Raw genomic sequence first — 22741 nt, 5'->3', positions numbered from 1 at the left:
ATAAATCATGCTGAATAGTGAAGGCTGAAAAAAATATCCCTACAAGAAATGTTGACAAAAACATACATAATACATGAACATCGTTTGAAATAACACATTGAAGGTTTGGTGCCAGATGAAGGCTTCCAGCGACAGAATGACCAAAGAAAGGGAACGCAGATTCCCCAGAGGTGATGATATTAGTTTTTGACTGAAATAAAAGCTAAGCAGCACATTTCAGATCTTGAAACACATTTTATTAGGAACCTAATGTATTCAGGAGGGCATGCTTTCTCTCATCTGACTTCACTTTGGTTCTGAAAAATGTGAAATATACACGATCGAGGTGCTGATTACATGCTGAGAGGCTCTGAAAAGCATTCTCCAAGTAGGAAAACATTACAGCGTCTTCTATCCCAGGCATAATTTTACTACAGCAAATTCAGGGGACTCTTGAAAAAAAAAAAAGTATATAATCTATACACCAAAAAACCAAGACTGCACCCTTAAAACAAACAAACAATGAAAAAGCCCTGAATTGAGTGACTAAACTATAACCACACAAATGTAAAACACATAAAATTAATTGAAATTTTAACGCAGATAAATATTCTTTGTCTCTATTAATATCTAACATCTTATATTTCAAAATATGTAATCAACACCAACAATGCAAGCCTTATTATTCAGCCGAGCTGCAATCAAATGTGGGTCAACATGTGACAACAGAGTCTGCAGTCCCGAAATTCCATACACTGTAATTACAGGGTTATTTGCGGAGCTCTGCTTCATCTTGTAAGAATTATTTTTTTTGTCAGACATAGTTAAAAAGTAAATTTGGCCTTGCATAAACTGTTTATGAATGCAGTCATCCCGGAAAACCTCGGCGGAAACTTGGTGGGATTTTTACGATCTTCTAAATTTATATTATACGGCAACATCTGTCTACAATTATAAACTTCGTTTTGGACGTTTACTTCAATTCCAGCATTTGCATATCAACACATAACAAGAGTCAACATCCATAAAGTGAGGAATAAAATATCAGAATTGTAATATTTGATATGATTGTTCCAGTGTTTCAGGTTTTAAATCAAAGCTAGAACTATTACACGAAAGCTTTTGGTGTGTGCATGCTTTTGCAGGAGTAAACATCCATGCAGTTTAACACGCAACACACAGAGAGGTGCTACTGCTTATAAAGTCCTTTTACACCACTCTAAAAGCATAATTCTCTTTCTGCTGATTTGAGTATGCTTACTTTATCATTCTCAATGGTAAAAAAATAAATAAATAAAAATCCAAGCATGAGCTCTGGAATGTGAAGGTCAAAAATCAAAGCCACTTCACAACAACATGCCTCAACAGTACCAAACATGTCATCAGAAGAGATCATAAACCATGAAATAGAAGCATTAGTCCCATTATCCAGGAAATTGCCTCCCTAGCTTCACAATCTTCACATTCTATATTACAGCCTATATAAATGGAAATGCATTTACAGCTTATTTGGATGAACACCTCTATGTTTTAAAAAAAACATAAAACAGAAACATCTCCTTTAGGGCTAAAACCAGCCTTCGACCTGACCGAAAATAACTACCTTAAGGTCAATGTATGGGCTATGATGCTACAAAGTCTATTAATACTTGAAGTCTATTGGGTATCTGAATCTTATCAGGCTTTGGCCCCACAGATAAAAACTCTGCTCGATATTCCACTAGGTTACTCACATTACAACGGCCTCTTACACCACAAGGTCATTTCAAGTCCCAGAAGTCTCCTTATCTCTATACTCTGGTGTATTGCACTGAATGAATGTGTGTGTGTCCCACCAATAAAAACGTGTGTGTGTGTGTCGTCACTGAGACGGTGGTTACATAAACAACTCAATATGTTTAAAAGATAAATAATCATGTACTCAAACCATTTAAATGCAATCATATTTATTTTGTTGTTTAGCCACATAAAAAAGGCTCAGATTGCAGTTGGCTCTTCACAGAAGAAGCTACATTCTTCACTAAAATGTGAAAGCAGAACACACATAAACCGCCTAGTAGTAGACTACATGATGTTGGGGGAAGAACTACATCACTGACCAGGATATTTAAAAAAAAATCTTCAAACATTTGTCACCCATTTAAGAATAAAATGATATATATAAAAAAAAAACATTGACATGATTGGTGCGATTTACAGCATTTTGACACTCAAGTTGACACTCAAATATTATATATATGTAAAGCTAGGATAACGTGTACAATTAACCTACAGATTTTTCTAACACAAGTCACTCAAATATTTTGGGTAGATAATTTTGTGATGTAATAAATATATTACCTTAATTTAATTTCAATGAAAAATACACATGTACGTCTTCTCTAATTTAAAAATATCTAATTTGAAAAATAAATGAATTTTAATTTGTTAGGATTTTTTAAACGAGTGTCTATAATTTGGAAGGACTTTCTTTAAAAGCACAAAAAAGCAAAAACAAGAAATAAACAACATTTAAATCACTTAGCTTGAGAAACTACATCACAGCAGAGCGTACTGAAAAATATACCAGTAAATGCACACATATGAAAAAAAAAAAAATCATTGTTTTTAGTCAAATTTTTGTTGTTAAATAAAAAAGGTAAGTTCTCACTAAAATGTGTTGCATAGTCAATACATCTTTTTTTTCTGGCAGATTATATTAACTATACAGCAAAAGCTAAAGGAAAACATGTGAAAAACAAAACAAAACAAAGAACAACTAAAGGAGCAAATAGTTTGTATCCTTATCTGCACAACTGCTGGACCAACAGGAGAATCAACCAATCAGTTCCACAGTGTGTTCAGTGGAGTGAGATGAGCTGATGCTGTCCAGCTACCCATAAACCTCTCCGTTCTGCTTATTAAGGGTGCAGATGCAGAACAGTGGAGTGGCAAATCAGAGAGGACAAACGCTGTCCCAGGTCCCATTATTAACATACAGCACCAGATTCTAGTGTCCAGTTTCTGGGTTTACGGTAAACCCAGTTCAACTCCAGTACAACCAGTTTAATCCCAGCAGGGGGCGCAGGAGCCCAGCCTCCCTCTTCGAGAATATTCCCCAGTTCCTCCGAAAATGCCTTTTGTTTCAAAATCTAATTAGTTAAAAAAGTAGAACACATGTGTCTCGATCACGTCAGAAACGAGGCAATGAAGGATCATTCAGGTATTTGCGCATAGCAAAGTACAGCATGTCAGAACAAAGTAAAGAAGTCACCAGCTAACTAGTGACCTCTAACCTGAGCCGCTAAGTACAGTAGTATGTGTTTATTTGGCCACTTTTCACCAGGTTGAAAATGAGAAACAAAACAAGAAACAAAGAAAAACTTGGTATGGGTCCAGACTGACTCATTATTCCTCTGAAATCAGACTGGGATATGAGTCTTACAGTCAGGCTTAGCTGTAGAATTGATATTAAGTGGTATTACTTACACAACAGGTAGGAAAACAAAATAATCAGAAATGAATCATTGTGATTCATAATGTCAGTTCCTGGCTCACCGTGGCCCCGTTTTGGAGAAGATGTCCGATTCTTTCCAGATTTTCACACGTAAACAGCCACGAGGCAATAAGTGTCATTTTGCAATAGCTTAGCAAATATGGCATTGTGTAATTCACAAGTAGTGCAGAGGCGTACTTGTACGCCACATTCCCACGGAGAACTGGTGGGAGGTCAGCGATGAGGACGGACAGTTCAGGTAGTCAACAGGAGCACGATGAGGAGGAGCGGCGGTGACGCTGTCCTGAGTGAGGATCCACTACTTAGAGGTACGGTTTCTGAAACAGAGATGTATGAAAAATCTTCAACTCATACACGACATATACACAAATTTGCTCAAATCTGTTTTCTAAGATTTGGGCTTGTCCTTGCTTTTCAAGAGAGATCTAAACAGTGACAGGATATGATGTTAATTCAGATACCAACTCGTCTTCAAATTAATAGCAACAGTTTTGCAAAGCCTCTGGGTTTTCTGAGTAGCACTAGATGAACTGACTGGCTTAAACAAAGCCCTGACCCCAACCCCATTAAACACTTTTAGGTCAAACTGGAGCACTGATTGTGTTTTACATCTTGTCAACTAACATCAGCGCCACAAATCACTAATGCCCTTGTGGTCGAATTGGTTAAAATCTCTTTGTGGAAACTTCCCAGGCCAGTGGAGGCTGGTAAAGCGACACATCAATGTCCATTAATTCAGCAATCGCTTTTGTTCCACTTCTTTTGACTTGTTTATCTTACGTTTAAAGCGTGTTTGAACATTGCAGTAAATGAGAGAAGACACAGAGGTGCGACCTGTCTGTTAATCGTGTAAGCATGCACATATGGCGGAAAGATTGTAAGTAACTCCAGTTTAAGACGTTGCATCTCACCTTGTTTTTGTTTTGAACCTTCTGATGCTGGAATAAGCAAGTGGGATGGGGGGTGGGGGTGGGAGAGAAAAGATTTAGATAAAGTTGAGGCAAAGAAACAAGTTGCTGATTAGTCATTTTTTCCATGCTTAACTTTCTCAATAAAGCTGCTGCTTTGTGGAACAAGAGGAGCAAGAAACAGACAAATGACCAGGGGAAGGTATTTACCATTACTCAAAGACTAACGCCATGAAAAATGAGTACTGACTGGCTGTGCAACCCTAAATATGTCCCCTATGCAAATTCTTCTAAAGGTCGGATAAAAAAAAAAGAGCTTGAGAAGCATGGCAACAGGAAAAGATAGTGTTATGTAAATTAGAAAGAGTAAGAATGATCAAAATTATACAGAGGGGATACAGGAAATGAAAAAGAGGGAGGGAAAAATAAAAGAAAATTCAAAATGACAGAGCGAAACCAAGAAGTGGACAGAAGATGAAAGGGAGAGCAGTGGAGACTCGAGTGAGAAAGTACGGCACAAAAAAAAAAAAAAAAAGAAGGTTGGAAAGATTGAAACAAGGTCAGACAGAGAGAAAAGGGAGGGAGAGAAAGAGACGGGATATGAGGCTGTTTGTGTCTGGGCGTCACTTTCTCAGCAGGAGGGGGACTAAAAGGAAATAATGGAGGGAAGAATGGAGGATGCTATGATGCAGGAACAGGGAGGGCTTAAAGAAAGGACAAAAAAAATACAGGTAGTGGGGCTGAAAACGGTTAAAAATCCCTCCTGATAGAGAAGCGCCATATAATACCAGTGAGAGCGTACAGAGGGTCAGGGAACGAGGATGAGCTTGCACAATTGCAGGTGTTATTAAATGAATCTATGGCCTTGAACCAACCTCGGAGAACTGCAACCCTGAACGCTCACAAGACACAAACTGCATTTATTTCCTGGAGATGTAACCGTAACTTAACTGCTTGTGTGCACCCATAAGGAAGACGCGTCCCCATAACGTGACTGCAGATTTCAGACCCCACAACATTAATAATACCTGCACCCCACACACACACACACACACACACACACACACACACACGCAGAATGTGTATCGATGATGCCAGGATAACTAACGCTATATCCCACAGTTTCTTCCTGTGTGACTGTTGTGCTGACACAAGTCACTACATTATTTCTGTGCGAACAGTGACCATCTAAGGGTTAACAAAGGATTAGAGGTCTGGGCCTTGTGCAGAGCTTGTGTGAGTATGTGTGTGTAAGTGTGTGAGAAACAGCGGGAACCCCCCCCCCCCCCCAAAAGCAAACAGACAAAAGTAGCAGAGAGTTCCTATCTAAACGGCCTTTCTGCGCTCCATGAAAATGTTCTCAAAATTGTTTATTTAAAATATGTACAATAAAAATATTTAAACGCATTTCAAGGACCACAAAATTGCTTCTCAACTTGAAATTGTACAATGAAAATATATTAATATCTTTATATAGGTGGACATTTGGATGGGAAAGCTTATTCATGTTAGTTTTTAAAAAAATAAAACCTGTATTTTAAGAGTAAAACTTCTCAACGGTACACTAACAGTTAGCGTTACGTGTAACTCGCACATAATGCGCAGGTGGAAAATAAAATTTGCTCATAAATGCCTTGTGTTTGCTCGGGTGTGTTTGATATGTGTGTTTTGATCCGACTTTAATCACATCATTTGCGCAGAAGCCGAATGTTCGGACATTCGTTTGTGTCAACATCACAATTATGGTCATGGCGAGCCCCCCGCGACAAAATGGTGCCCATGGTGGCGTGACTGCAAGAAGAGTGCCCTCTCTGCACTGCAGTCAGAAACAAGCCGCATGTGTAACTGTACATGCACAACCATGGTTAAGTGAATGTGTGTATGGCGGTGGAAACGTGTGTGTGTGTGTGTGTTCTTCAGTCAGCATAACGCCCCACTGCAGAGACAGACAATGTTCCACCATCCCACCTCTCCTCTCATGCCGCCATTTTACACGAGCAGGAGGTAACGTTAACCAAATCTGATTTTTAATCGCTTAACTGAAAAACAAAAATAAAATCGCGAACGAATAACGAAACGCGCAAATCGATGAAGACGGGGAAAGTCCATTTTGAGTCCGAAGTTCGGGATCCGAGCGAGCTCGGCTGGGCGAGCGGTTTGTGCACGTCGCTGTTCGAGTCTTGTCCCTGAGTATAATGAGTTCAGAGGGTACAAAGGTATTTGGGCGGGAGGGGGTTAAGGAGGGCACTGGAGTAAGAAATTAGAAAAAAAAATGGATGGAAAAAAGGGAGAAAGAAAGTGGGGAAAATGGTGAAGCTCTGTAAACTGAAATGAATGTAACGGACTGCTCACAGCAGGAGAACGGCAGAAAAAAAGGGAAGAGAGACAGAGAGAGAAAGGGAATCAATTAGAGAGAGAGGAGAGTTGGTCTGTAATGGTTTCTCACAGTAGGACGGCTGAAAAACAGAAAGGCAGCGAGACAGAGTGACAAGAAGAACAAGAGAGATAAACACAACAGGATGAGTTTTAGGGAAAAAGTTGCAGCGTAACAACAACAACAAAAAAAAAAAAAAAAGGTGAGCGTAGAGTAAGAGGCAAAGCGAGCCAATGAAAGATGCAATTGAGGGCTGCAGGGCGCCACAGATTTCACACGACAGCAGTCTGCTGATGCCGATTCAAAGCCCTGTTTTCTGATGCAACACAGGCTTTCAGCAAAGTCCTTTCTCTTGTGTGATTCCTGACAGTTTTGCTCAATTAAACATCACATCATCACACACATCGCTGTGCTAAAATTCAGAACCGAAGCCTAAAGAGCCGAAACACGCTTTACAACACGACAAAAAACAAGTTAGGGAAACAACGTCGCGGAGAGCCATGTGTGCACAACATCATTAGGAGCCTCCCGTGTCAACGAGTCTGCCCTGCCTACTTTGTTGTGTTCTTCGGTTAAATTAAGGCGATAAACACACATTCACACACTGGAGAGGAGATCGAGGGACCGGAGAGTGGTAGCTGACCTTGGAGCAATGACAGCGTACCTGATGGACTCGCTCACTGTCACCACTCTGTCCTTCAGTCGTGTTGTGAGGCAGTGGGTCATTTTGTGTGTGTGTGTGCACTCCTATAATAAATTCAAACACCCATAACAGGGGCATCCCCGTATTGAACTTTTAATTATATGGGCTTCTTTCTGTAAAAAGAGGAGGAGGAGGGAGGGAGGTGCGTGTTTTGAAGTTTAGATAAGAGATGTAGCTGAAGGACAGGAGCTGCCATCACCAGCGGCCACACACACACACACACACACTCAGCGAGTATAAAGGCACTGTGTGCCCTGCTGCCATGCTACCTGTCAGATAAAAGGGAACCTGAGCAGGAAGGAACTAGGGAGTATGCGAGGTGTTACCACAGGGAACAACACAACAACAGCTGTGGTAAACCGCCACTAATGGACAGCCAAAGAGAGAAAGAGAAATCCTACAACTCTCCTTCATCTCCTCTCTCATCCATCTAATTTGCTCCCATCTCGCCGGCCTCATGCATTCTCATCCCAACGCACTCGCCGCACAGCGTGTGCGTGACAGAGATGGAGCGAAGAAGAGAAACGGGAAGACGGGGAGTCGGTGAATAACTGTAGATATGGAGATACAACAAAGAGATAGAGAGAACACGGGAAAGATAGGGGAGGTGGAGTGGGGCGGGGTCTGGGGGGGTGGGGTGGGAGAGTCGGGTGGAGGACGTGTAAGACACTGCTATGGATGGTGCCTAGATTAGTTTTGCTCCAGTAGCGAAAGATCATAAAAAATGAGGAAGGGAGGAGAGAGCTGAAGAGACAGAGAGAAGGGGGGGATTAGTGCCACTTCAGGAATGACAGAAGACTGAAGAAAGAAAGAGCAGGAGGTTGGAGTAGTGGGGGGAGTCAAAGACAAGGAGACGGAGATCCTGAAATTTAGTCGGGATTAGTTTTGGTTAAGAAATAGGATGAGAGGCTAAGAGGGGAAAAAATGAGACAAGGAACAGTACATTGACATATGTGTATCTTTGAAGGGGAAGTCTTTCTGCTATGAAGTAAATAGATTCTTACAGTAAAGTCAAACTCATGTCTCCCTGCATGCACGATCCAGGTGATTGCAAATATTTTGATTATTTTTGGCTCAGACGGGCTGATCAGGGAAAAGCTGTCAGAAGGTCAAGACTGCATTAGCATTTTCTCACTGAACAACTATCTGTGGTATTTCTAATTAATGACAGCAGGATAATTAGCATATAAAAAAAGTCATCAGCCTTCATTCTGGTAATAACGCAGCAAATTACTCCCCGTATCACCAGGATGGTGAGAACCATTCGGAGACGGCCGGAGCTCCTTTTATTCCACTTTAATTGTCTTCTCTTTTTTTCCCAAACTGATGAATTTAGTCAGTGCTGATTGATTAGACAACCACGACACCAGTTTCTTTAGTACAAGTGCGTGTTAGCGCAACAAACCCCCTGCAGATAACACTGGGATGGGAACTGGGACGGGCGTCTGAGACACGCATGTGGGCGTATACACACACACACACTTACAGTTGTACAAATTGAACTCCAGAAGAATGCACGCAAAGGCCCATAGATGCAGAAACCCACAAAAACCAAAAAAAAGCGCACTTGGTAGTACACATAGAAAGGCTCCCACGCACACACTGACAACTATACAGGGATTCCCACTGTGACTGGGCAACATTCCCAACCGGAATGGGCAGCTCACTGGACTGGAAGACTAACATTACTCCAGGCGGGCTCTGGATTAGATCAACTCTGGGAATTTCAGATGGGGACAGAGTGATTGAGAGAGAATGAGGAAGGTAGTTTTAAAAAAAGAGAGCGAGGGAGAGAGTAGGGGAGGGGTAAAATGTGTTTTAGAAGATGTTGTCTCATTTATATGGTAAAGATAAATATTTTGAAGCATACAGATGCGTTAGGTTTCAATGATTACGGCACAAATTTTTAAAAAAGAGAAAAGAGAAGAAAGCAGAAGGTACTTTAGAGGGGATAAGCAGAAGTCTAAACATGATGCTATACAGCCCATGTAGCAGAGATGTGAGAGGCAGAGAAAAGAGTGTCTTGGTGTACAAAGTGGGGCGGGGGTGAGCATGAAAGAAACAACAGATGAAAAGAGGAGTGTACTCACTGGGCGCACAGCACACTGTGACGCGCAACTTCATACATGGCAGAGGAGGGCCTTCATCTGTGGGTAGAGCTGGAAAGAACAAGGAAAAGAAAAAATGTAAATAAGCTTCACACTTAATAAATCCAACAATCGGTTAGCCAATATTAAAAAAAAATGTAATTAACACTTGCTGAATGAAACTCTTCCAAAACAGAAATGTACTCTTTGAGAAGTCCTGTGCTCCTGCTGGTGAATTCATATTATAAGCTTAAGGAACAGCAAGGTTATTTATTTAGGTTTTCTGTTTTAACCATATCAATAACTCATGACATCTCCCCCCAAAAAACACTCCCTGTGTGTACTCATCACACTCATCTACACAACTAAATAAAAAACAATGCAACACAATCGAGAGTGCAACCATTACAGAACGCAACACTTTCGATCCACTCAGATTATGGCTCACATGGGAACACAGGCAAACATCAGCGGTATTACCTGCCACTCTAACGCTGCTTTTGCAAAACAAATGTGTCTGGAAACTGCAGTTAAAGGCTTTTTATCTTTGAATAAAAACGCAACAAATTCAAGGCCCAACACACAAGTCGAGTGTACGATTACCAACAGTTTGTCTCACTTTGTACCGACACTTTCGACTGATAAGACGCAGCAAGTCCTCCGAGAAGTCTGTGGTACAGCACAGAGTGACAGTGGAGCTGCAGAACTGGGTTATGCTTATGACGACTGAAGCAGCTCCATCACAAACAGGAACTAGAAGGGCAATTTGAAAGCGCAGTAATCCAAAATTTGTTCAAACCTTGCGGTTTTAACAGAAATGTAACACGCTCTTCGTTCGCCCATCTTTCACCTCTCTAAAACATGTCAAGTTATCCAGCTTTTCAAAGCTTTTTTTTTTTATTGTGTTCATAGAAAAACAAATAATACTGAAAATGAAACAAGGTTTACAAAATATGATGCTCCATTGTGCTAGCATAATGGGCCTTTTTCACAGAGTAGCCACTTCAACGTGTCATAGCAGCTGGTGTGCTACCACTGCTACGCCAAAGAACCAGAGCTCTGTTTACCCAAATATGCTTTAAAGCTAAGTCGGTTAAAAAAATCTGTCTTACATGCACTTGTAAGTCTAAGACAAAAGGCACTTTCCCAAAAACATTATTACTTAAGGGGCACTGACAATAGATTAAAACGTTTCTACTAACCAATGTTAGCACATCGGGAGATTAAATATAGCTACACTGCCACAACACAGGTTCAAATGAACTGAGCAACTTAATGTTAAGTTAATGGTTAAAAAAGATCATCTAGTTTGTTAATTACTCCATAGCCCAGTCTCAAAACAATTCACTATGATCATTATTCAACACAAAATGTTAATTCAGTTTTTTCATCAAATGTGTTTTCTAAAGTTCTACTTTTAGCTGGCAGGATCCAGAGTTTATTAACAGACCCTCTAGATCTACATTCAGACATGTAAACGGTCAAACTGAATGAATAAATTGCAGCATCTACTCGTCACACACTGGTACATTTTTTCCCAGATAAAACGAATTTCACAAAGTCAGAAAGCTGGTGGGAATTTCTACTTTAGCAACTTTCATAGGAATAAATGGAGTGACAACCATCTACACCCACTGGCCACTTTGTTAGGCACAGAAGGTCAACTCGTTGTTAATGCAAATATCTAATCAGCTATTTGTGTTGATCAAATGACAGCAGTGCAACACATTTAAGCACGTAGACATGCTTGAGACAACCTGCTTCTACTGACCCCCAGAACGTGGAAGGCGATTAAAGTGACTTTGAACGTAGCATCCCATATGGAAACGATATATATAAATCTTATAAAGTTTGTATCTGTTTTGTGTGAAACTTGTATGAAAAGCATACAAGAGTGAAAACAGATATAAGATCCCTTGAAAAATTATATAAATGAAACTTGTAAGTTTTGGATACTTACTAAGACAATATATGAAAGTAATGAGAAAGTGGCCACTTTTATGAGTAAATCATGTAAGCCTGATATGATTCACTATATGAAGTAGGCCACATCTTATGCAAGTCTTTTATAAGTTTTTACTTTTTCTTTTCCATATGGGATGGTTGTTGTTGGTGCTAGACCGGTTGGTGTGAGTATTTCAGGAACTGATGCTTTACTTGGATTTTCCTACACAACCATCTCTAACTTTTACAGAGAAAAACTGAAAACATCCAGTGAGCAACAGTTCTCTAGGCGATGTCAGAGGTCAATAGTAACTTAACTCACTTGTTACAAGAAAGCTATGCAATGCACAACCATGTAAAATCTTAAAGCACCTGCGCTACAACAGCTGAAGACCACAGCGGGCGCCAGCCCTGTCAGCTAAGAATAGGAAAGTGAGTTCACTCGGGTTCACCAAAACTGGACAACAGAAGCTTGGAAAAATGTTGCCTGGACTTTCTGCAGCAACATTCAGATGTTAGAGTCAGAATGTGGTGTAAAAATAAAAGCATCCTGCTTGTATTAACAGTTCAAGCTAGCGGTGGTGTAATGGTGAGGGATATTTTCTTTGCACACTTTGGACACCTTACTACAAACATTGTTTAAAACACCACAGCTTACCTGAGCATTGTTGCTGGCCATGTCTATCCCTTTATGACTACAGCAGGATAAGGCACAAATCATCTTAACCTGGTTTCTTGAACATGAAAATCTGTTTGGTGTACTTAAATGAACTCCACGGTCACTAGATCTGAATGCAACATCGGATGTGGTGGAACGATAGATTCACATCACAGAGACAAGAACTCTGCAGCATGTGTGACGCTATCACGTCAATATGAACCAAAACGTTCCTAGCACTTCGTTGAAAATGTGCCACGAAGAATTAAGGGAGCCACCAGTAAAGAGCAGTAAAAACTGTAAAAGGAATGAGTGTGCTTGTTATTAGCAACGCTGTTTTGATTCCATTGTGGTTTTTGAGGGCCCTGTATAGTGGAAAAAGTGACACGCTCCAGTCTTTTTGTTAAATGGTGAAAAAAAATGCATTGCAATTTTATGACACTGGGCTCTGAATTATGTCCATCAGTTCATAATGTTTCAACTCAAAGCTTTTGTTAACTGTTTCTGCGTTTTCCTATTTGTAATAATTTACTGGTGACTCTCCAAATGTCAAGTCCTTTGTTCGTTTCCTCGGCTTTCCTTTATCTGCCGCATTTTTCAAATTTCTTGTGATTGTTGTCAAAGCAGTGAGATCTGTTGTTCTAAGCTCTCTTTGTCACCATTACTCTGGCCACTGTTGGGAAGAGCTGACTATCAGAGGATGTAAAGGTGTTTCCTGTTTTTGGGGATCTAGATATGGAGACCCAATGGGTCTTGGTCAGCAGGGTGAGCAGTAGGGCAGAGACCAGGAGGCAGTGGGTTGTCACTGTCATAGTCTGTGGGAGAGATGAGCTGGGCCCGGCTCAGACTCAGCCAACTAATGCCATTAGTGTTTCTAATACCATTGTACTGTTCTCCCGGGCTAATGCCATTATGCAGTCTCCGGTGCTGCGGGCCCATTCAGTGCACACACCCCAGAGCCAGACATTTGGACCAACTTTACGCCTTATCTTTGATGTGGACAAAACACACACAATCGCCCAAAGCCCGATGTGACCCAAACCAGGGGGTAAGACCTATTGTTGCTTTTCTGTGAACTGGCATGAACTACCACAATAGCCCAGTGTGCATGTGCGTACATACATACGTTTGTGTGTGTGTGTTAGTGTGCGTGAGCGTGTCTCATACCCTCACAATGCTCCATTGTCCCTCAGACCGCAGCAGTAATTTATGTAAAGATTCTTTCTTTTCCTTCATTTCCATCCATCACTTTTGTTGTTCCCCACTTTTCTCTCTCCCATTTGGGTTCCACTCATCCATCCTCCCATCCCTTTCTCCCCCCACCCTTCCCGTACTGTGAGACTGTGTCCATCTTTTGCTCTTTTTCTCCCCGTGTCACTCTTCCACGCTTCTCTACCTCCGTCTGCTTCTCTGCCTGCCTTTTTTTCCTCCCTCGCTGTCACCGTGTATTGATCTCGATTTCTTCCACCTACACTTTTTTGTCTCTTTGTTGTCACCCTTCCGTACTATGCATTCGCTTGACTCTTTCATTTTCTGCTTTCGTTTCATGCCCTCCCTCCTCTTGGACTTACACCAGAAGTTGTAAAAAAGCAAGCAAAAAAAAAGGCAACTGATTTTACAGCCACTAAGCCATCTTCTGTATCTTTCCCTCCCCTTTTTTCCCTCCAGTGGTTTGAAATAAATGAGTGAGGGGAGAGGATTGCAGGAGGATGTTACGGAGAAACCATCACTTAAATTGTACAACAGCCTACAGGTTTATGAAAACATCATATTAATGTCATTCAGCATGAATTTATGGATAACATTAATGGCATTCAGAAAGCTGCAGTTTGCCGACACTCATAAAAAACACGTTGGCTTAAGCAACAGTGAAACCTTTTTATCCTTTAAATAAGGCTTTCTGGCCGCCACATCATCTCCTGCACAGGTGTCTTTGCACAGACTGATGAACTGAAACATTAAATATTTAGATTTCTTTTTCTTTTGGGGCTGTTTTATTAGGGTGTAAGGAGCTGGAGCGAATATTCATTGTTTCACTTAAACACGATCATAAAAATGATGACAGATTATGCGCAGCAAAAACGTATACTATTGATCTTATTTAAATAATCACGTGACAAAGGCTGGGAATTAATATCAATACCATATCGATGCTTCTGAAATGCCAACTGTAGTGCTGAAATGCCCCGAAATGTGCCATTAGGAGTTAGATAGAAACAAAATAATGATTAATACTAATGATTTTAGATGCTTAACTCATATTAATACTTAACATTTATTTAATATTAAATACTTCAGATTCAAAGCAACATTCTTCTTATGCTAAACTAAAAATCAGATGGTGTTTGTTGGCTGGACAAAAAATCTCAGGGCACTGATATAATGGAAAAATTTGTATCCATTTATTCATATTTCTGGAAACTGACAAGAATCAAAGCAACAAATAACAACAACAACTTGCAGACCGATTTGTCTGCATATAAGCTTCAAAATTGTTGCATATTAAGACATGTTTGACTTTTGATATCTCTAAAAATCAGACAATTAAGTTAGGAATTTTTTGTATGGCTGCTAAATAACTAACGGTGTATCTATTTGTTATATCTGTCACATGACTGATCATCAAACATCAGGCATGTCAGAAAATTTCATATAACACTGAGCTCAAGCTGTGATATGTTTGACTCTCTAAATCGGTTTACCCTCTCCCAACACACAAAAACATACACATCATCTACTCACAGCTGTAGTAGTAGTGTCTCCCTGGCAGAAACTCAAACCCCAGTGAGAAGGGCGTGAACCTTTGGATCTTTTCTGAGAAGCGCACTGGTCCATATGGAGCAAAAGGGGTGTTACACTCCCACCTCTTGATGGCCCCCCTGGTCTCTACACAGCCTTGGAACGACTCTTCTCCCACCAGGTAGAGGGCAAGGGTCTCCGGCTGCCCGTGACCCACGGCCTCCTCGTTGGGGTAGTGGGGGCAGTGGATGTCCAGGTAATCGTTGAAATTCAGCTGGACAGACAGATCACCTGCTGTTAACCTGGAAGGAAGAACGACAACGGCATTAATACTGCATGTAGCAATTAGAGACTGATACATGACTGAAGGAGGGGGGAGGCAGTGATAGACTGCAGACACGTAGAGAAAGAGCGAGAGAAAGGACAGGAATTCCACAATTTTCCAAATGCACATCCAACACTTGTGACAGGCAATAAAACAACATTTTGATCTTTTTTAATACAAGAATTTGGTGGGATTCAAATGCTACAGCTACACTTCTGGACCAGTGACGATGCTGAGTGTCAGCTAGAGAGAGCAAAAATTCCTCACATGCTAATTAAGACCACTGAGGGGAGTTCAGCGTAAAATAAACTCGACTCCCTCTCCTTTCCACTCTCCCACTGCACAGCACAGATAGACAGATAGATGTGTGTACAAACGTAAGCGGATGTGCATGTGCATGTACAACCATGTCAGTCAAGGCTGACTGGAGTTTGGCATAACAACAACTCTGGACAAGACAGCATCATTAGGACAGAGCAGCTGCATAATGTGCGATCTTTCAGAGTGAGGATTCTGACTTCCTGTCAGCCCGCAGTATAAAGAGTTTCCCATGTACAAGCTAATATGTGAATGAAAGAATGAGAATAAAGTCAGAAGGGAAGAAGATGTAAGACAAAGCAAGAGAGGTTAACTTAACATAAAGATATCATAAGACTTCATGAAAGAACAAAGAGGGAGACAAGAAATAGGAAGGGAAACGTGTGACAAATGGAGGAAAGGCCTGTGAGTGATGAAGAGACATGAGACGAGTCCCACAGGCAGACAGAAGGAGGTTGGTGAAAAGAAAGTTTTGGAGACAGGATGAAGAAAAGCTGGAACAAAAATATGTTTAAAAAGAAGCCAAAGGAAGAAGTTGGACATACAGGTGCAAAAAGTGGAGTAAAGAGAAAAGTAAAGTGTTTTAATTAGTGACCCCAGAGAGCCTGAGTGCAGACACACAGAGAGAAGAACAACGGAGTGGAAGAAGAGAGGAGACGGACTTTAATTGGTCTCCTCTTCGCATGGAGTGCAGGAGCAAAGAATGAGGGGCAGAATGTGGCTTGGGCAGAAGGTTCAGGTCCGTCAGTGGGACTCTTTATAGAGGGGTGACAGAGCGGAGGAGAGAGGAAGGAGTGCTGGGAGTCAGTCAAGGGGAACATGGGAGGGAAAAGGAGCGTGGAATGGGGAGGGGATGGCGGTGGTGGTGCACGGCAGAGTACTCTGAAGTTAAGTAGGCGGACAGAGAGTAGACCAAAAGAATAAATAAGAGGAAGAAATCAGTGTGGAGAAGGAGGAGGATGAGACAGAAGTGATGCAAGCCAAAATGAAACGGATAGAAATGACAGGAAGCAAGAGACTGAGACGGTCCAACAAATCTGCAGAGAGTATCAAAGATGGATGGAGCAATGAGAGGAGAAATGACAAGAGTGTCGGCGAGAAGGAGGCTAAAGCTCAAAAAGTAGAATAGAAATGAGCGTTGTGTTAACTCTGAAGCTGAGCACGTGTGCAGCAGGTGTGTATTTCTGTGTGAGACCACAAAAGCAGAAAGGCATGTGTGACTGTGTGTGTGTGTGTGTGTGTGTCTTGGGGATGCAGGTGAGACCCTGGAGGCAAATCTCACCAAAGCTGCTTCCTGCTCAATAGCGACCGTGCAGAATTGGCAATCTATCCACAGGACAGGACACCATCGATCAGGATCCCTCGCTCAGGACACACACGCGCACACACACTCTCCCCTGATCAATATCCCCTCTGTGCACGTGTGTTTGTGTGCGCAGTTATGTGCGACAGCTCTATTACCTGTGCGCTCTAATTACAGCCATAGAAAAGCACTTGAATTTCTAATTAAGAGAACGCTAACGCAAAAAAAGCACATACACACAAGCACAACACTACATTTACTCTTCATACTATCCGTGGTGATTTTTAAAGCCCCTCTGGGGCAGAGAAATGTTTGCTTAGGTGCGCCAGCTGTGGAAGTGTGTGTGCAGGTGTGTGCGTGTATGTGCATGTAATAATAGACGTGTGCTGTGTCAACATGCTGCACCCCCTGCTATACATGTCATTCAGCTCCAGCTTCTTCTGCATTCCTTAGGTCCTGTTTTCCCCACCCAAAAGCCCACTACGCATTTTTCCTTACTCCCTGCTTCTACTCCATCTCCTCCCTTGTTGTTCTCCGCTCTGGATGACGTGAACCCATCCTCCATCTATTTCTTCAGCCTGCATTCTCCCTCCTATTTTTGACTTCTCTCTATCCCATATTACCCCACTCGCTACCCCACACAACCTTGCAACCTTGGGTTGCACCATATGTATGCCAGCAATTACAGAGTTGGTGTGCTGTACTGATGTCAAACTGTCAGCCCTCTTTCTTGCCTCTTCCACCCCCCCTCTCTGGTCCTAGTAGGCTTGGGTACGCCCTAATTACACTCAGCATCCTCCCCTCCTGCCAGCTGCCATGCAGCAGAGTGGTGACAGCACAGGGGCATCATGGGAGCACTGTGGAGCTGTGGGTGTCATAGAACAGAGCGCTGAAGCAGCCTATCGGTGGGAGAAACCTATGGAAGCAACAAAGAGGATTGGCTGGGTCCAGAGGGAGAGGGAAAAGGCACAGAACACACACTCACTGCATTTTGGCACACGTTGGCGGGAATACACACAAACACATGTTCACAAGCACCAGGACATGAAAGTACTTCAGGAGAATAAAACATGCTCTGTCCCTCATGCCACAGGGCTATCAATGACACCCTTCTCAGGACTGGTGCAAGCTTGTGGTTGATAAAGAAAAATCTCACAGAGGAGCAGAATCAAAAATAACATGCTGGGTTCTTCAGTGAAGAACTTGAAAAGACCAACATTTATCCCTTTATAATCACAGGAAATCAAATGCGGAATTGAAAGACTGAACATAGCTGACATGCTGCGGATGTGTCCATGTAAATGTGTGCAGACAAAGGCAAAAGTGTGCGTGTGCGATAATAATGAAATGCAGGGAGTTCACTGTGGCAGAGACCTTTGATCCTTTAATATGAGAGAATAATTAAAGGAGCAACAATCTTGCAACACAGCTTCAGGAATACAGAAAGGATACTTGATCACGCACAGCAGCTGCATGCTATGCATCTCGAATATACTAGAGCACTTAACGAAAGTACTTCACATAAACACCGGGGATACAAATATTCTGCTATAATGAAAATGCTAATAACATACTTACACTGTACTGTGCATGCCGAATGAATGCAGGAAATGTATATATACAGTCAGAGTACAGTAGGTTAAATAAACAAAGCCCTTAGTAAAAGCTTATTGGTTCCTTCAGGTGACAATAGGAGGCCAGAAGGCTTGGTCTAGCTTCACTCCTTCTTTGGCCAATCACAGCAGGATGACTGTTAACTCTGGGCACTACGCTGACTAGGCACAGCACGCCATGGTCACCCTACCTTGGCTAGGCATAGCGTGACACAGTTTCAGTCTTCATGTTGGATACTGTAGTAACACAGATCTTTGGTGCTTTCAAGAAAGATACGCTTTTAAAGTGTTGTTCCTTTTTCTTTTCTTTGTGCATTGCACGATGGGTGGGAAATCACCTTGATGATGAAAGATGAGTGGGTGCAAGGTGAGTCATTACTCAAAATGAATAACGCAACTTCAATATTCACATACAACCATAATGACTGTCATAGTTTTTAATTATTGTTACTGTTAATGAACATTAACACAAACACTGTACTCTTGACCAGCTACAAACTGTCTTGCGACTCATAACCTTGAAGGGAATGGAAACCCATGGAGTCATATTGGCTTTATTGCACCATAAAATTTAATGCAACTGTACTCTGCTGTAGCATAAACTGTTCCATTAAGTACAGAATTTGCAGTCAGTTTTGACACTGGAGTCGATGATACAAAGTTTCTCAGGCAAACTTACTCATTAGCGAATGAGCTATCTGACAAGCTTGCTTAGCAGGATGCAGAGGCTGAAATATACTGAAATTTGTTTGGGCTTTTGCCTTAATTGGATAGTGGCAGTGGAGGTGGACTGGAAAGCGGGGAAAGAGAGAGGGGAAGACACGCGGCAAAGGATTGGTCGGACTCAAACCCGAGCCGCTGCTTTATGGCCATGCCATACAGCATGTGGTCAGATGCTCACCCATAAACCTGAAATACGGAAAAATATTACCAATGCCCCACCAGCCACAGCAGCTCTGCAATTAGCTCTACCCAATATGTAATCAACCCACAGACTGTATGTAAAAGATGGACTGAACCTCTGAGTCTGAAAAATAATTCCAGTGTTTCTTAAACCACCAAAGTCACCAAAAACAGTCAAAAACAAAACAAACTAACAAACAAAAACAATGAATTGAGCTAATATTTAGGGTGTGGCTACTTATGGATTTTTTTTAAAATTTATGTATATTTTTATTTTGCAAAAAAAAAAAAATATATATATATTTTTAGGTTTTTTTTTTTTTCCATCAACACGTTCACTAAGCACTTCATTTTTATAACGTTTCCCGGCAATTGTTTTAGACTTTAAAGGGTTAAAACGGGAATTTGAAAATGCATCTTTTACATACAGTCTACTTCTAATTTCTATCGGCTTCACAAAGACATACAGTCATGTAAAAATGATTTTTGCATTGCTGCATGTAGTCCTGTATTTTGCCCCCACCGGAATTAAAGTAAGTAGCAGCCAGGTGCTGCTAATCCTGATTTACTGAGCATTAGTCAGGAGTGGTTGTCCCATCAGCCCAAGGTCAGCCCATGCAATGCCCACAGAAACTGTAGGAAAAACCCAAAAAGCAAAGAGCTACATGTCACATGGCAACACAGCTTAGGTCTTTATGTGAAGGCTTTGGAGAGACAACACCAAAGCAGAGATGTTCAGCCAAAACTCTCAGAAACCCAAACACATCATACCATCAACCTCATACCAACTATGAAGCATGGTGGTGGAGGGGTGATTTCGACTTGTTTTGAGGCACAGGGCCAGGGCACTTCGCTGTTCTTGAGTCAATCATGAACTCATGATCATGTATACCGAAGTGTTCCAGAGTCAAATGTGAGCACATCTGTCTGACAGCCAAATCTTGGCTGAAATTGGGTCATGTAACAGGATGATAATCCGAAGCACAGCAACAAATCTACAATAAAATGACTGAAGAAGAAAAGAAAAGTGCTGCAATGGCCTAATTAAAGCCAGTTAAAGACTTCAACCTGACTGAAAATCTTTGATGGGACATTAAGAGATCTGTGTATGAACAAATGCCCAAAAACCTCGAAGAACTAAACACCAAAATTCCTTCTCAATGATGTGAGAGACTGATAAAGTCATGCCCAAAATTATTGCTTCAAGTTATTGCTGCTAAATGTCATTCTACAAACTGATTTTTTTCAATATGTTTTGGTACCAAATGATAACAACCAGGCACTGAATCACAATTAACTGCTACTAGAGACAGATTTGATTACAGAAGACATGAAAGATGACTGAAAGTGAGCACAACTAATACCAATACATTTTTCAAGTTAATATGTCTGTTTTGGGAAGACTTTTATAGGACGAGCTGCAATGCAGCTCAACTGATGGAAAGTATGGGAGATTTCATGACAAAGAGAGCCCAAAGACAGTACAGTAGAGAAAAGGGAATGAGCCAGATAACTGAAGAGTCTTTCCTTGAGGTCTGCAAAGCTTCAGTTAACTCCTACTCTACAGGCTATCCTATTTTCAAAAGGAAATTGTGGAGATTCTCAGTCAGCTGGGTCATGGTAGGTTATATCTAAAATGAACTCCTTCAGTTCTATCTAACTGGTTTGGAGGATGCCTGGGAGTCCTTCCCAGTCAGTAACAACTGAAGAAGCCTGAGAGGTGAAACTTCTTGAAGAAACTCAAGCAGATTGAGCAGTACTTTGATACTCAATACTTTTTGTTAGAATTTGGTTCTAACCTTGCTGTTCACCATGTCCCTTTCTCCCAGTCGATTACTCTTTACATAAACGTAAAAGAAAACAGAATGAGGGCCCCTCCACCCCCCGTTCCCAAAGCCGTGCCCCCCTCCATGCTCACACAAAGCCTTACTGTGTCCAGAGCCCAAACACCAATGTTGTGTCTAACCTGGTGCTTACTCCCCTCAACGCACACAAACAAGGATGTCACCCCCCACCTCTGACCATCTGGGCCCCCCCCCACGACCCCGCCTGCCCAGCTGGCTCAGAAATCCTTAAACAACCCTCCTACCACCCCACATCCTCAACACTCTGCAAACCCCACCTCTTTAGATTCTCAGTGTCATCAAACTGTGGCCAAACACTGATCAACCACTCCTCACAGAGAGGAAAGAGAGACTTAAGGGAAATAAGCTGCCGTGCTTATCTACCCTTTCCTGTCTGGTATGCCTCTACACAAGTGTGTATGCATTTGTGTGTCTCTGCTTTGTTCAAGGTCAGCAGGAAGTGTTGCTCTCCTCTCCACCAGACCGTTTGCTTTTCTACAAACTCCCAATCTCCAAATGTGAGTGCTGCGCGAACTTTCCTGCTACATTTTCCCCCTCCTGTCTCTGTCTGTTTTATCTTCATATGCAAGTTCTGAGCACTTTTGCATTAATATGCATTAGGATCTAGGTGGCTTTCCACCACTGCTCAACATTTCCCAGGAAATTCCTGTGTCATCACCCAGGCAAAAAACCTCCGTCCTCAAAAGGATATGTGTGTCCACATGTTCAAATACACTGCATTGTGCTTTAATATGAGTATGTAAGCGCTTATAATGATGGCTGTGGGTGTGCATATGTGAGTAAACTAGATGAAGTGATTGGTTGCACCTTTCCTGCCCTCCAGGCTCTATTAAATGACCAGAAGGCACAGGGTATTCATACCTCTTCACTTCTCATTCAAACTGTGTGAATCAGCAGGTTGCCTCATGGAACCACATTCGCTATCAATTCCCAGACACTGATAAAATACACAGATACACAAACACACAGCCTTGCTGCTTCAGGCCTAAAGGACTCTCAGCCTTAGGTAAAGACAGAGTCTATTTTCTGCCTGTTACGGCAAAGGTTCTCTTCAGTTTGTGTATATGTGTCTGTTCTATGAGACTCAGCAGCACAACAGGATGCATAGCTATGGCCAGCAGAGCTGAAGAAAATTGCCCAATTCAGGCCCAGAGGACCCATCAGTATGGAAACCAATTCATCGGAGCCATTTTGATATGGCAGGATGTCTGCAGAAACCATCATCCCCTTCTGTGACAGACCTCTCTCATACACGGGCACAACTCGCCATGTGTGGTCCAGTCTGATCCAAAAATAAGCTTTCCAGTGATTTTTTTCCTTTGAGGTATGAAATTACGGTCTACAGCATAAATGGCCAAGAGTGCAGTCTGGCAGTCTATGGGTCCTTTTTCTTTTTAATTTTCACCAATTGGCCAGAAACAGTGTATGGCGAAATGTTGCCTCACTATACCCACCAGCGCTGCAGCAGCTAAAAGTCTGGCTCCACTCTCTCACCTTCCCTGAGCGGTAGCGCCCACACTTTTAAG

General features: G+C 41.8%; 1 protein-coding gene across 2 annotated transcripts in view; it reads right to left on the bottom strand.

Annotated features, from left to right (window-relative positions):
- Positions 1-1446: 1446 nt before the first annotated feature.
- Positions 1447-22741, bottom strand: part of efna4 (ephrin A4) — a 34007-nt gene continuing 12712 nt past the window's right edge. Inside the window, exons 2-5 of one of the 2 annotated variants that reach the window (XM_085292049.1) lie at positions 14892-15190; positions 9551-9619; positions 4387-4413; positions 1447-3792 (exon numbers count right to left, since the gene is read on the bottom strand). In XM_085292049.1, coding sequence (XP_085148175.1) covers positions 3710-3792; positions 4387-4413; positions 9551-9619; positions 14892-15190 — 478 coding nt within the window. In that variant the 3' untranslated portion in view covers positions 1447-3709. The remainder of the gene's footprint in view (positions 3793-4386; positions 4414-9550; positions 9620-14891; positions 15191-22741) is intronic. The other variant, XM_085292050.1, reaches the window with a different exon arrangement.

This window comes from Mchenga conophoros, linkage group LG11 (genome assembly GCF_057382185.1).
Source record: "Mchenga conophoros isolate Kocher_MC1m ecotype Shallow Benthic linkage group LG11, M_conophoros_male_GT1.1, whole genome shotgun sequence".
In the NCBI taxonomy this organism is placed as follows: Eukaryota; Metazoa; Chordata; class Actinopteri; order Cichliformes; family Cichlidae; genus Mchenga; species Mchenga conophoros.
Note: the sequence above shows the minus strand (reverse complement) of the source record. Positions and strands in the feature narration are given on the sequence as shown.